This window comes from Embiotoca jacksoni, unplaced genomic scaffold, assembly GCF_022577435.1.
Source record: "Embiotoca jacksoni isolate LCO1_2020_lvr unplaced genomic scaffold, fEmbJac1.0.p SCAF_11, whole genome shotgun sequence".
NCBI classification, from domain to species: Eukaryota; Metazoa; Chordata; class Actinopteri; family Embiotocidae; genus Embiotoca; species Embiotoca jacksoni.
The window spans coordinates 10,992,605-11,007,392 of record NW_027185241.1 but is presented as its reverse complement, the minus strand read 5'-3'; the positions used below and the strand labels follow the sequence as shown (position 1 = coordinate 11,007,392).

Genomic DNA, 14,788 nt, shown 5'->3' with positions numbered 1-14,788 from the left:
TTTGAACAACCATGGACTCAAAGTTACAAAAATAATTCAGTCATAAAAGTTATGTAACTTTACAAAACAGTCTGTAAAATAAAATACATAGATTACATCTTCTGTAAAAATAAGTGCTTTCGATGCTTTTTAAATTATATTAATTCAACAGATCCCGTACGCACAAAAACAGGCCAATGTGTTATAACTGGAAGGGTGTATAAAAATTGAAATTTAGCAGCCTATTTCTCATGATGAGACCATAATTCTTAAATTATTATTAATTATTATTAAGTAAATTATTTACTGGTGGTTCTAACATATGAAGGCATGCATTGCTTTTAGATAGCACTAAACAACATCAGATTTTTGTGTGCTTGCAATGACATGGATATTCCTTAATTTCATGTGGTAATAAACATTTTTGTAGCAGCTGTTTAGTTCCTCAGCTTTTCCTGATTCAACTTAAACCTAATCGTGTTATCAGCAAAGAACACAGTATTTACCTCCTGAGGTTCTCCCGCCTGAGAAGGATAATAAACCACTCTGTATTTCTCTACATGTCCTGGGGCGTGAGTCCATGAGACCCGAAAACTCCTGGCTGTGACATCTGAAGTCACCAGGTCAAGTGGCGGTCCCATTTTCTCTGGTATTTGGTCTAATAAAATGAGAGGAAAAGGGAGGGATAAAATTACTGAGTAAGGAACATTTAAGAAGAAATTCCACATACCTTGAGGTTCAGAGTAAAGAAGATAGTGCTAAAATATAATCAAAACACATGAGGCTAGATTTATGGTGTCCCTTCAAAGATATCCTATTTCTTGTTTTTCCATCCAGTGTCTTTACACACAGAGATGGAAATGTGTTGAAAGAAAGAGTGAGATGGAAGAGCAGGATGAAAAAACAAGACAGTTTGTCCCCCCAAAAAATACCTCCTTGCCACAAACAGATGCATTAAACATGACAATCTCAGACCACTCAAGTTTTATCTAAATGGACATTGTTTGATTCATACCAAATAAAACGTACTTTGTAATGTTAAAGAATACTGTTCACATTAAATGTTTGAAAGTAACTACGACCAATGTTAGACTAATCATTTTAATTACTTTTTTATTATTTAGTCATTCAAATTTACATTAGCAAGAGATAAAGTGATCACTGCACGTTGTTGATTTGACTAGTTGTGAAAGTTTACTTTGCCTTACTTTACTTTATTTTGCATACTTTATATTGCAGAGCGTAGTTATTACTATTCTGGCATGCACAAAGTACACATAATTGCTTTTCTGAGGTCACACGAGTCTCTTTTTCTAACTCTCTGTCCTTACAGTGCTTGATGTCTTTGTCTTGCTGCTCCACTTGCTCACACACTGTTCTTGTTAGTCCTTCCACTATAGAGCTCATGATGTTGAAGTCAGCCACATTGTAGACATGAGTGTCATCTGGCTCTGAGGCGATGGATCGCAACTCATTCTCATCGGCATTCTTTACACCTGGAAAGGACAGGGCACATATACATGACTGTCAGCATAACATCAAGAAACATCACCTGTATCAGAGGTCTGTTGATCAATCCTCATAGACATTCATCACATAAATGAACTGTAGCAACTGTTTCAACTGATTATAGATGGGCTTTGTTAAGACTTCTTTTCTTCTGCATGAGTGTGTTTGGGTGCGTCTGTTCTCACCAATAGCAAACAGCTCAACACCAGCATTTCTCAGGCTCTCTGCTGGTGGTATGACATCGTCCTGGGACTTCCCATCCGTGATGAGGATCCCAATCTTGGGTACACCGACCCGTGAGCCAGATTCAGGCTTAAAACAATTCTCCAAGATATATGTCAACGCAAGACCTGTGGAGAGAAAAATAATGTATTAATTAAAAATAAAATAAAAATATTTTATCAGTACCTGAACAAAAACAAATTTAATATCAATTTTAGCGCATACAACTCAGACAGGTATGTGGCCAAAGCTTAGGTTGGAAAGAGTGAAATTAGGTGTCCCAATGTAAGATTTACCTAAATTGAAACAGTCAGTTAATCTATTTTGTCCACCCAAAGTATATGTATGGTCAAAGCGATTCAGTCAGTGCTATAATAGTATCAAATTTCATATCCTGCCCTGAACTCTTGTAAAACAGAAATACATCCAGAACCTGTGAGAGTGTTTCCTCCTTTGTAGGGCAGGTTCTTGACGGCATCAATGACGGTATCTTTAGTGGAGAAAGCATTTAGATGCCACTCTATCCTGGGATCTCCACTGTACTGAGCCAGACCTAGAAACACATATTTACACGACTTATCATTTGTTTGTGTTATTTACTCAAACTTGGATTCAGAAATTAAAAAACATTACCATTTCTTGACAGATCTGAGAAAAAAATATCTGTAATAAAGCACCATCAGATAACCATATTGGTCCCATGGTGTACCCATCTGTTCAAGAGGGAAAGTAGAGGGGACCCACCTATCCTTGTCTTATCGATGCCAACATCGAAGGCATTGACCAGGTTTTCCAAGAACATACGGACCAGCCTGAAGTTGATCCGACCAATACTCCAGGAGCCGTCCACCAGGATCACAATGTCTGCGATAGCCGCAGTGTGGCACACAAACTGGTCAACTAAAAGAGAGACAAAGGAGAGAAGACAATATGACATAAATTTAAATTGACTGAAGCCGGCACAGCCACAGGACAAAAAAGGTCACTGAGAAGATATCAAAAAACATAATGCTTATATTTTTTAAGCACAGGCTTCTCAGTCAAAAATACAATAAATGCACACTCAAGCAAGCAGGTTCCAAGTTTTCTTTATTGAACAAAACACATCAGAAAGTAAAAACAAAACAGGGCAGTTTCTTTTCATTCAGAACACAAATACAAACACACAGTCCGAACATCAGTTAACCACCCAACATCAAACACGTGTCCTGCATCTCGTATTCTTATCTTGCTCTGAAAACGTGTACAATGAATGATGTAAAAATGGCAGGTTGAGAGCCTCCTTTGATCTCTTGGTGTTTTTTTCAGTATCACTCAGCTTCTTGGAATGAATCTCCCACCAAGTTATTGGAGAACAGTCTCACTTTTCATTTTAAGGGAGGTATTGACACCTGAAACCTCCCACCTGAATGTAATAGTGAAGACAGATATGAGTCAATATGGTGGAAACAGCCTCACATACACATACACATATACAAACACACACACACACACACACACACACACACACACACACACACACACACACACACACACACACACAGTTGTTTTTGCAGAAGACACCACATTATTTCTCTGCAGCCTTACCCCAAATGTAACTACTACTTTCCTAGCAATAACCCCTAACCTCTTACTCACCTTGAATTGCATGTTTTATTTTGTGGGGAATTGCCTTTTGTCCCCATAAAGTAGGCAAGTCTGAAGAATATGATTGTAAAAAGCTTTATGTCCTCACAACATAAGTAATACAAATACACACACACACACACACACACACACACACACACACACACACACACACACACACACACACACACACACTTCCATTAGTTCATTCATCGTAATTCTATAACTGCTTATCTTGTCATCCTTTTCCTGGTGTGATAACCTGAAAATGAATAAATCCACTTAAAGTTGCATCATAAGTCACTTTCCTCTCTACAAATGTAATAGTGAATAAGCCAGAACATGCTGATAAGGTTGGACAGTTGTGTCCTAATGAAGAAAAGCCATAAAAGTCAGAATGCTGACTAAAGAAAATTTGAATTGTTACTTTGGATTTTTGCTCCGAATAGTATGTTTAAAGAATTAAGCCTCAGATTAAGGAGTGGAACATACCATATAAATTAATGTAGATAATTCAGCTGTGACTAGCCTTATTAAATTACATTCGTAATTGAACACAACAGGGACTGTATTCTTTTAACATCTCAAACAGGACAGATAAAGGTTCAAGATGCAGCTGGCTGCTGCTCTTTTGTTGCATTACTGATGGTTATGAAGGTAAAACAAAAACAAATTGAATATAAAGAGTGTAGGGACTTATTAACTTAAACTGCATTAAACATACAAAATGCTACACACAGTTAGACATGCTTTGGGCAGGCAACCCTTTAGATTTTTTTTTTCCACTGAAGTGGGTCACATTTAGCACACCGCCTGTGATATTTGTGCCATCATCACAAGTATTCATTTAAAACATTAAAGAAGCGATTTTCCAGACAAAGCCTTCTTTCTGCTGTCTATGTCTGTCTGACTGTTTGAACCATCCATCTGCTGTAGGCAGCAGACAAAAGAGAGACACAACGACAACAAGATCGGGAGATTGCTGAAGACAATCTTTGACTGGCAAAGGAGATGCCATTAATAAATACTTTAAAGCTATTGCTTCAAAATAGCCAAGAATATTATGAGTATCCTTCAAAGTTCAGGGACATGAGGGTTTGTTGTTTTGCCAAAACGTTAAGGAGGGGAAGAGAAGATGAAGAGATGGTGAAGAAGAGATGTAGCTTAGTTCTTGAGTTTCAGCAAAATGGCAAAAGGGAACGATGCCAAAGAGCATGAGGGCAATTCTCTGTAGAGGTCCACTTCTTACAAAACAAACAAGTATGGCCTTTAAAGAAGCTCCAGGGTTCCAGAATAAAAAGAACGAACCATAACTAAGCATCTATAAAAGCAATAGAAGACTCAGATCAACTGAGGGGCCACGGTTTGACACAAAGTGAGAGACATCTACAGGTGAGTGTAGTAACTGTGGCTAAACAGAGAGACTTAATGGCTGAGAACGAAAGAGTCAGACAGGGAGAGTGGGGTACTGTTAAACGTGAAAAGCCATCAAGAATGACAAAGGAGGTGGTAAACAGAGGATTAGAGGGTCTGTAATTACAGCTAATTACAGCTCACCGGCCATTCCCAAGTCTATCGTTGCCAGGGAGGTGAGAACGTCAACTAGGCATAACGCTGGTCTTTTACATCTGAATCAATAATCAAAGTTGCCCCGGTCCTTCACATTATTCCTGCTGACAGTCACAGTCTGTTTAGGTGAATGTAAAAGGTTTTCTTTTCCTCAGGAAACTGTTTCTTTCTCGTTAAAAGCGGTGCTCTAAAGTTTGTGAACCCATTCGAATTTAATTTTTTGCTGTATGAATATGACCTGGAACATCATCAGTAAGCCCTAAAAGTATAACAAATGATGATTAAACAAATGAGACCAAAATATTAGACGTGGTTGTTTTTTCATCACAAAAAAAATGATCCAATATTAAATATCTCTGATTGGCAAAAGTACGTGAATGTCCAAGATAAGCAGCTAATTTGAAAGTGACATTAGACTCAGGTGTTTTCAGTCAATAGGATGATAATGTGGTGAGAGTGGATGCCCTGTTTTATTTAAAGGACAGGGATCAATCAAAGTCTGAGCTTCACGTTTGGGAAAGTACATCATGGCACGAACAAAGATTTTGGAGGACGTCAGAAGAAGAGTTGTTGGCCAACAAAGATCATTCAAAGAACAAGGTGTGTATAGTCTGCGTGGTCACAAAGGAACCAGCCGTAACTTCCAAGCACCTAAAGGCCTCTCTTACATTGGTGAATGCTAATGTCCATGAGTCCAACAACAAAGGTGTCACAGCAGGGTTGCAAGGAGGAAGCCACTGCTCCCCAAAATGAACACTGATTCCCATCTGCAGTATGCTAAACATCACATGGACGAACCAGAATGGACGGATGAGACAAAAACAGGACAGTTCAGTTCAAATTAGAGGCATTATGTTTGGTAAAAGGAAAACACTGTATTCTAGCATAAATCAAGTTTGAGCAACAATGACATAAACTTTACTTTAAAAACTTTGAGATACTCAATTTTGTCAAAATGTAGGTTCAAGATGCATCCCTGTGTTCTCCCTTTTATCATTAACCTACAGTGAGGGCAACCCATCAGGCTTCCCTGCTGTGTCATACACTGCTATATCTCAAACACCACTGATTCAATATTGACAGACACTTGGAGAAACTAATCCACTAATCCACTGCCGGTAATCCGAATATAGGAAAGGGATAACTTGAAGCAAAAGTGACTGTGGTTTTATACACACAAACTATGGTATTACTGTATGAGTATCTTGTTTTCAAGAAGGTGGAAGAGTGATGAGTTAGCTAGTGGTGAGAGATTATACCTATCTATTTAAAAGTTTTGTGAACCCAATTAAATTCACAGTGTGCCACAGGGTGTAGATGTGTGCATAAATCATAAATTCAGAGAACAACGTTGCCAGTTTCCCCCATCAATTTAAATGAGCAGATAATAATCTTAAACTTAGACTTGTTCAAATACAAGTGTTTATCAAGAGTAGATTTACACTGTGATTTTTTAAAATGCAGTTAAAATATTCCAAGAAAACAATACAGATATTACTTAAATCTATACTAAATACTTAAACAAACCTGAAGTTTTAATGGTGCAACTTGATTTAGTAAATATGAAACTTGCAGGCTGTTGAGAAGAATTTAGAAACGACACATACAAAACTGCATCCTGATCCAGTTTGTCCATCTTTGTGAAAGTTTTACATCATGTCATAAACAAATTGACCCATTTGTGGAATTTTTCTGACTGGAACTGATCAACTAAGGATTTTTACAATTCAATTTGAATCTTTTTAGGAAATAAATCACAATCACGTTAGATTTGAGTCTGCAATCATGTCGTAGATGTGTGTAAACAGAAACACAAAGAAAACAGAGAGAGGAGCGGGTGTAAATAGGAAATCACAGCCATGCATACTCAACATGCAAATGATCGTATTTTCCTCCAAACAATAGATGTTGGAGAGCGTGTCTTCCTACTGTAGTTGCTATTGAAATCCCTCTTCCCTGCTCTCTGCCTGACTGCCAGACAACAGCAGGCTGGTCAAAGGTCCCTCTGTTCCTTATAAGCCTCATCTGCCTTTCTTCTTCTCCTTCTCTACTCTACCTCTTTCTCCCCTTTTCTCTCCTCGTCTAATGCCTTTGCTGAGGGTCAAAGTGCACTTACTGGGGAACAGTGGGGAACTGTGTCTGTGTGTGAACATACCATATGAGGAAAAAAGTGTGAAATGGAGGAAGAGGATCAACTGAAGCAAGGAAAAAATAACAATTGTAAAAAGCTTGTATTTGCATTTGATGAAAAACCACAGATATATTAACAGATTCTGTATTGCTCAGTTGTTCTTTTATTCAAGTCTACAGTTACTTTCCACTGTTCTTCTCAGCCTCTCTTCACTGCTCCATCACTCTCTGTCCACCGCTGTGGCTAACTAATAAGAGACAGGCTTTGTTTGCAACCAAAGTCTGAGACATTCCACTAAAGCAAAGTTCCATGGCAGAGCACAAGACATATTAATCTGTGTGTGTCCTTAAATGTTTTTTTATATGGAATTAGAAACATTTGGAAATTGCCGATTTCGTAATTTTTTTATCAGCTCTTTAATAGTACAGACCAGAGTCGAGGTTTGATTTGATACTACGATAAAGCGCAAAACGGACATTTGCCACAGTTTTTAATATCTACGTTCTAAATTAACCATTGAATGACATATCTGTACTTCAACAATCTTCCATATATGTATTCCAAAAAACTGATGTTTTGCTTTGTGACACTTTTTAACATGATGAATAGCAGAGGAACTATTCCTGTATTAAACACTGGTTTATTTTTCTCTCTCTACTGGAGAGTGTTTTCGAGTTCAGCCAGTAATTGGAGCTGAAACTGCTTTTCACTCAACCAAAGGGCTTACTGTTTTAATTTTTTTGAGCTTGCCTACCATCCTGAAACTCAGCTTCTGAATTCTTCTGAATTCTGAATTCTTGAGTGACTAACACCTGTATTTTGTGAGGTCACAGTGACCTTGAAGCACCAAACTCGCCCCCTGTTTCAGACAAGCACCGCTTAAACATTGTATGTCATCAAGCCAACTTTACAAATTTGTGTCTATATTCACTGATTGTGAACCAAGGGGTTGGCTGAACTGCGTCTGAACCTTATTTGCATAAAAGCGCATGATTAGAAAAGGTGCTGATTGAGTCTATTTACATGCGAGCACACAGTTGGACATACACCAAGAATATTTGGCATGCGAGAATATGATTAGACAGACTGTCCACCTGGTATTCATGAGAGAGTGACCAACTACATTTTTACAACTCACAGCCCACGGAGCAGTCTGCAGAGCTGTGGGAAAAAGTATGTGGCTCCCGGACAATTGAATTTACTTGTGTGGGAGTGGAGTAATGGGCATTAAAAATGTGACCGTAACAATGGAAGCTACTATTGGCTGAAATGTTTGACAAAGCAGACACAGCTATGCAGCGAAAGAGACTGTGAACAGTACTGTGAACTGAAAGAGAGAGAGATTATGAAGACAAGTAGTGACTATGAGTATCAGTTAGCATTGGGAGCTGTTGGAGCAACAAATAAACACACATATAATGCACATGAAGGTTTAAAAACAAAGTAGGCTACATGATTAATTAAAGCAAAGCAGATTGCTTTGTAATCTCCTACACCCAAACTAACACGCACACTCAAATTTATGGCGTAGTTGAGAAAGGTATAAGGGCACAATACACAAACAAATAAATGCAGAGACTCACACAACACATCTTAACCCTTATCTAGTTCAGAAAACATTCCTTCTTCCTTGGTCTCTTTGTCTCTCTGTTCTCATTAACAGTAGTTCTTCCCAGCCGGCCCTGATTTATTGCTGACCTCTATTTAGCCAGGGATCAGACAGACTGTGCTGTCATTTCAATCTCTCTCTGGTTACGTTTTATTTCCCCCGCCACTGTGATTGTGTTTCAGTGTCTGGAATTAACATTGAGGACAGTGACAGGCATACAGATGGATGGATAGCAGGAGTGACAGTCTCCACATCAGTGAGAAATCTTTCTTTATTCTCCTCGACTGATTCCTGGGTGAACCTGCTTTTACAAGAGGACTTCACCTCCACGTTAAGGCTAATTCAACGCACACATAATTGGACACTTACTCTCAAAAATAGTTTAACACAAGTTAATATGGTTGATTTTGACATATTTCTCAGCATGGCATTAACTTCAGTGAAATAAAGAAAATAGAAATAATATTATACAGTGGGTGAACTTCCTATTTTATAGTCACCTCTGTAAAATGTTTTCTCAATACATAATTTCAGGATGAATAGTAATAAGATCAGTTTCTCCTGCCTGCTGTTTATCATGTAGAATCTAATGTTTTCATATAAGCAATTTCCTGTAAACTGTGGCATAAATGTCCACTTTAAATCAATACAGTCGGGTCCTTTCCACCTCATCTGATCATGTGTAGGTGTACTTGCTAAGTGCTCTCCTAAACTGAGATGAAAATGTGGACATCATTTAAAGAGACAGTCACAACCAAGTGAAGTGACTTTGCTGGCCAAAAAACAGACACATGTGTTTGTAATTTTGAATAAAAATGTCATTATGGTTGCATGTATTTGGTGATATAATGTTAATCTTAAAAATGTCTCCTGTATATATACAATGACCAATAAGAAAATCAGATGTTCTAAATCTCACAATCAGCCTCTGCTCCTTCTCGTTTTTCTTATTTCAAAACGATACATTTACAAAGTTTATTTATTTACCCCTTAAAATAACTATAGCAGTGTTCTTCTCTTCAAATCCATTATATATCATTTATTAGGGGAAATGATACAAGTAATAGCGACATGACAGCACAAGGTTGTTTCATTTAAAGACCTACAGGCCTTTTTCACAGCAAACCTTTGAACTTGTCACAGTAGGAAGTGAACATGTAAATACAGACATTACCATTAACATTATCACCTAGCTTTGTCCTATTCAGTACTCCTAGTGAGTCATGACAGCGTGACAGTGATCCGTCATGCACAACATCAGGACCCTGACACTGAAGAAGCAAAATCTGACACAGGACAGCCTTAGGTATCATCACCTATCTAAACATTTGATCAATACTGAACATGTTATTCTAAACAAAACAGAACTGTTTGATAGCACTGGTGGCTACAGAACAAGATGCACTGTAAGAAAGACCGTTTTTAGAGTTTTTTGGAGTTTAAAGGCCAGCTGTTTTGTCTTATACCGAGACAGTCCACACACACCGGTACTGAACTCAAATAGGTGACATTGATATTAATCCTCGATCCCATTAATTTCTAATATAACTGGTGGCAAAACAGTGAGTAAGCAATTTTCTCCAATATGTCAGGGTTATCCTTTAAGGAGGAATTACCTCAAGCGTCCATGCTTTGGATGGTTATAATTAACATGTTAGTCATCACTCGTAATGCATGTGATATGACCCAAAACTTCAAATCAGCATCAAAATGGACGTGGAGACATAGTTAAAAATAATCCTTCAAGTGTTGTGAAAAAATGGACCCCAAAATGAGATTGTTTTGTCAATTACTTGTTGGTTCACCATCATTTATGCTGAAAATCCTGACAATAGCAAGAATTAAAACACCATCTATAGCAAAGAAAAGATGTGAAAACTGCATACTCGCCTGAAAGCAATCTTTTTCTGGAAAATGAAAATGCAGTAATTGGACTGATTCAAAGAAAAAGAACAGCCACCATCTCAATGACACAACTTCATACCCGGCCGACGCTTTGAACAGCCTGAGGATCAACAAGAGCTCAGAAACAAGATTTCCTTTGTTTTATGAGCTTGATTGTTCAGTCGGGAAACAGACAGCAGATTGACACACCTGTCGTTTGTTCAGTGCCCCTCGGTGTAACTCAGACAAACTCAGCCATGCACACATATTCATATTCATGTGTGAGACCTGTGGACCCACGTGCGTGCGTCTATGTGAGTGTATGCGGTGCAATCCGTTGGGTTTTAAGGTGTAATCCGACAGTTGTTTCCAGAAGGTTTGTGTCATTCCACCAGAGACCTTTTCCCTGCTTGGCCTCCTGATCTTTAATACACCGTCTTGTTCTGTTGCACTTCACTGAACACACAGACACGCTGACAGAACAGACGCTGCATGTATGCTAAAAGCAATACACGGCCTATAAACTGTTTTTGTCTCCACCTTTTTACCTCGTTCCTCCATATCTACCTGTCTCCGTTTGTCTCTCTTTGCTCTTTTCGTTCTGTTTGCCTTCCTTTAATCTCTCTGTCTGGTGCACACACACACACACACACACTTGCTGAAATAGTGTGTTATTTTGAAAGTGATGCCCCTCTTATCATATCTGGTTATTTTTTAGCCCGACGCACACATTGTGAGATCTCTAGAGATGGGTATGGCGCTCCAACTGGGCTTGTTATGTCACCATTCAATACAATACTGGTTTAATTATTAGTTCCTCTGGAGGGACAGCATGCCAGCCCAGCCCCTTTTATCCCTCCACTATCCTTTTATTTCTTCTTAGTAATGCACAAACTACTAGTTGTTTGATAGATGTATACATTCATAGACTCAAGGGAAGGAAAATAAGCCAGCAAATTGTGTAAGGAGGATTTATTGCAGCTAACCTATGAGTCATTGGAAAATCATGGAAATTAATGAAAAAACAGAGCTGTGATTTGTCTGTCTGCCATGAATGAGAAAATACACTTAAAATATATTTTGATCCTGTCATGCGCTTCTTTTCAAAATAGAGGCGTGGATAATTTTATCAACCTAAAATAGTATGTGGTGTAATTTCAAACAACAGTTTAAGGTCTGAGGTGCTTTTTCAGCTTCAAAGTTAAAAACAGGAGCGTCACAAGAGGAGGAAAGGAGGCAGAGTAAAGGAGGGAAAATAACAGAGAGGAAAGGTGCATGGAGAGCAAACAGAGGAATGTAATGAATGCATAAAAGGGTAGGGCGGAGAGGGAGGCAGAGAGGATAAAGTTTGTGTCTATGATGTGGCAGGAAATTCAGATCACTAAGATTTGGATACAGATAACAGCAGGACAGCAAAGGAAGAAGAATGTGTAAATTATTCAAATTAAACGGCCTTTTAAGTTAGTCCATTTGTAGTATAATGTTGTATTGTTTCCTCTCACCTGTGCAGGGGCTGCAAATGGAAATTAGCCAGTAGCTACATCTGGAAAAAAAAAACATCTTTCCTCTTTTTGAGATGAATGCATCTTATTCATTATCATGTCATAAATAAATCTAATAAACTAAACTAAGATGTACCTTTGGTTCCTTACGTAAAATTGCTGATTTAAAAAAAAAAGTCACCTTAATACAAACATTAGTTATAAAGGTAGGTATTTCTCTTTGTGATTATGGTTTGCCATTTGAAACTTGAAGTTTATGTAAAAATGTTCTATTGCACACTTCCCTCTTCCTGTCAAACACATTGTTTTTATCTTGGCTCATTTCTGATTAAACGCCTGCGGCGGACTTGATGTGGCACTTATAGTCGCAGAGTGGCACAGTGTCCCAGAGAGGACGGAGGGAAGAGAAGCGATAGCATGGAAAATCAGGGAGGAAGTGCATGCTAATTATTCTAATTGACCTCTGCTTAAGAAGTCCTTGCCACTAATGACCGATATTCCATTAGCACATCCACACACACATGCACTTGTTAACTACTGTCATACAATTAGCTCAACTCACCCATGAATCACCCTCTTTTAACAGAGGACATGAACAGAAATCTGGCTAGTACAGAGACCACACACACACACACACACACACACACACACACACACACACACACACACACACACACACACACACACACACACACACGTCCAAATGAGCAAATGAGCAAACACTGATCTGCTCTTAAGTCTCTGACCACACCTCCAACACATTTGAGGTTGATATTTCTTTAGTTTCTTTCAACAGGAAGAATTCAGTTGCTGGAAAATGTCCAAAACAAAGTGTAAAACAGGAATTGCAATGATAGAAAAAGTGAAACGAGACAAACGGAGATGAAATGTGTATTTCTGGAGTACGTTTACCTGAGCTTACTTTTTGTTACCCAACTTCTTATTTTCATTTATTTAAATATTTTTCTTTAAATACTTCTCTTTAACGCTGTCTTTACTAGGCCTTACAGACATCACATAAGCTCATGGAAATTGTGCATTTTCACATTAGTCACATCATTAGTTTCACATCAAATACAACATCCATTTAGAATTTCTTGGAACCTCTCATGCTCTTAGCCATGTCGTACATATTTGGCTCCTTTTGCTCTCAAATGGAAAAGACTGATGTAATGTTAAAGCAACATTATGCAACTGTTTCACCTAAAAATAACAGATTCAAAATCATTTCGATGGTGCACTAACTTGTAACTGTGCCCTGAATGCCTGTTCTTCTTCCACTGTATGCAACTTGGGTTGAGCGAATAGGATCTCCAGCGAAAAGTGTATAATGCTTTACGACACTACGTCCAACTCCACCAAATATCTCATCAGCTTGCGATGAGATGACACTGGCTGCATATTCTCATTACTGACATCAATGCGCAATGAGACAGTTGACAGAGGAAGAAGAGAAAGTGGCTGAGCAAGAGGTTGTAAATATCGGAGTGGCTGTTAGTTGTTGAAGAGAGCTTTGTAAAAAAAAAAACTCAAAAAAAACTCAAAAAAACATATGGCAGGCTAGCCTTCTTGACTAGAGTTGGACTAGAAATTGGCATTAGCCATCTTATTTTGTCTTGTTGTGTTGTCGCTCTTTGCTTGGTTGTGCTAGCCAAGTTGTTTGCTCACTAGTTTTTGATCATAAGCCAAGTTAGCCCATTTCAGCAAAGGTTTAGCTGCAATGTAAACATCTCAAATTTTGGAACTGGTATAAGTGCTCTTGCATCATTTGGAGTCTAGCTATGTTGGCCAGCTTGCCATGTTTGCAACACAGCTTGAAAATAATCCAGGTTTTGTAAGGCTAATTTAGTTGAACAGCTGCATCTGTTAGCAGCTCATGTTTTTGGCTTTTCATGAGTTTACAGCTCATTTGCTTGTTTTATTGTAATTTGAATTTTGTGTGATTACCACATGTGGCCACAGAGGCCACTGTTGTTGTTTCTGTTCACCAAAAGTTGCCTTATGTTGCTTTGAGAGACGTCTAAAAGAAATGATATCATCCCTCATGAGTTAATTTGTTCCCTGCATGTTATTGAATGGGCGGCATGTATTTACTGTATTTGTCACCTTTCTTTCGTGGTATCAGTTCTGGCCTCTTTCCTTGGTCTCTCTACCTACATGTCAGCCTAAATACATGTCTCTGGCCACAAACCATTGGCATCTTGTGTGTCCACTGAGCATCACACTGACTGAATGGTGAAGGCTGGGAATTGAATTAAATAGAGAGCAAAATGCACAAAGGCTGAGGAAGGCTGTAACTGGTAATTCTGTGGAAACTAATAAGGCAATAAATAAAGCAAGGCACACAGCCACAAAGAGATGGAGAGCTTCACACTAAATGGATGTTAAAGCTGGAAATTAACAAGGTGAGAAATACAGAGAGATGAACACACACACACACACATCTAGCTAGGGAGTGTCAGAGCTGAAATAAATGATAATGTTAGGAATTAAGGCAGGCTATAAATACAGAGACCTCTCTCTGCAGGTGTGTGTTTGTTACCCTCTGCAGAATTGATGGATACTCTCGGACTCTCCCTCTCTCTCGCTGCCAGCGTGGTGAATGTCAACAGAATCTCATTGGCCTTCAGTTCAACTTTAACTACGTCTGTCCCTTGGGTTCAATCTGTGTGTCTGCGTGTGTGAGCGCTGGTTTCAAGCTTCAGTCGGGGAGTGAGGAAGGCAACGCTCCACTCACATCCCGTTAGATAATATGTA

At 38.6% G+C, this 14,788-nt stretch overlaps 1 protein-coding gene across 1 annotated transcript in view; it reads right to left on the bottom strand.

Annotated features, from left to right (window-relative positions):
• The window catches only part of col14a1a (collagen, type XIV, alpha 1a), a 128,101-nt gene that overhangs the window by 85,555 nt on the left and 27,758 nt on the right, over window positions 1-14,788 (bottom strand). Inside the window, exons 6-10 of the mRNA XM_069143154.1 lie at window positions 2,455-2,610; window positions 2,144-2,263; window positions 1,674-1,838; window positions 1,311-1,475; window positions 486-637 (exon numbers count right to left, since the gene is read on the bottom strand). Of these exons, the coding sequence (XP_068999255.1) occupies window positions 486-637; window positions 1,311-1,475; window positions 1,674-1,838; window positions 2,144-2,263; window positions 2,455-2,610 (758 nt within the window). The remainder of the gene's footprint in view (window positions 1-485; window positions 638-1,310; window positions 1,476-1,673; window positions 1,839-2,143; window positions 2,264-2,454; window positions 2,611-14,788) is intronic.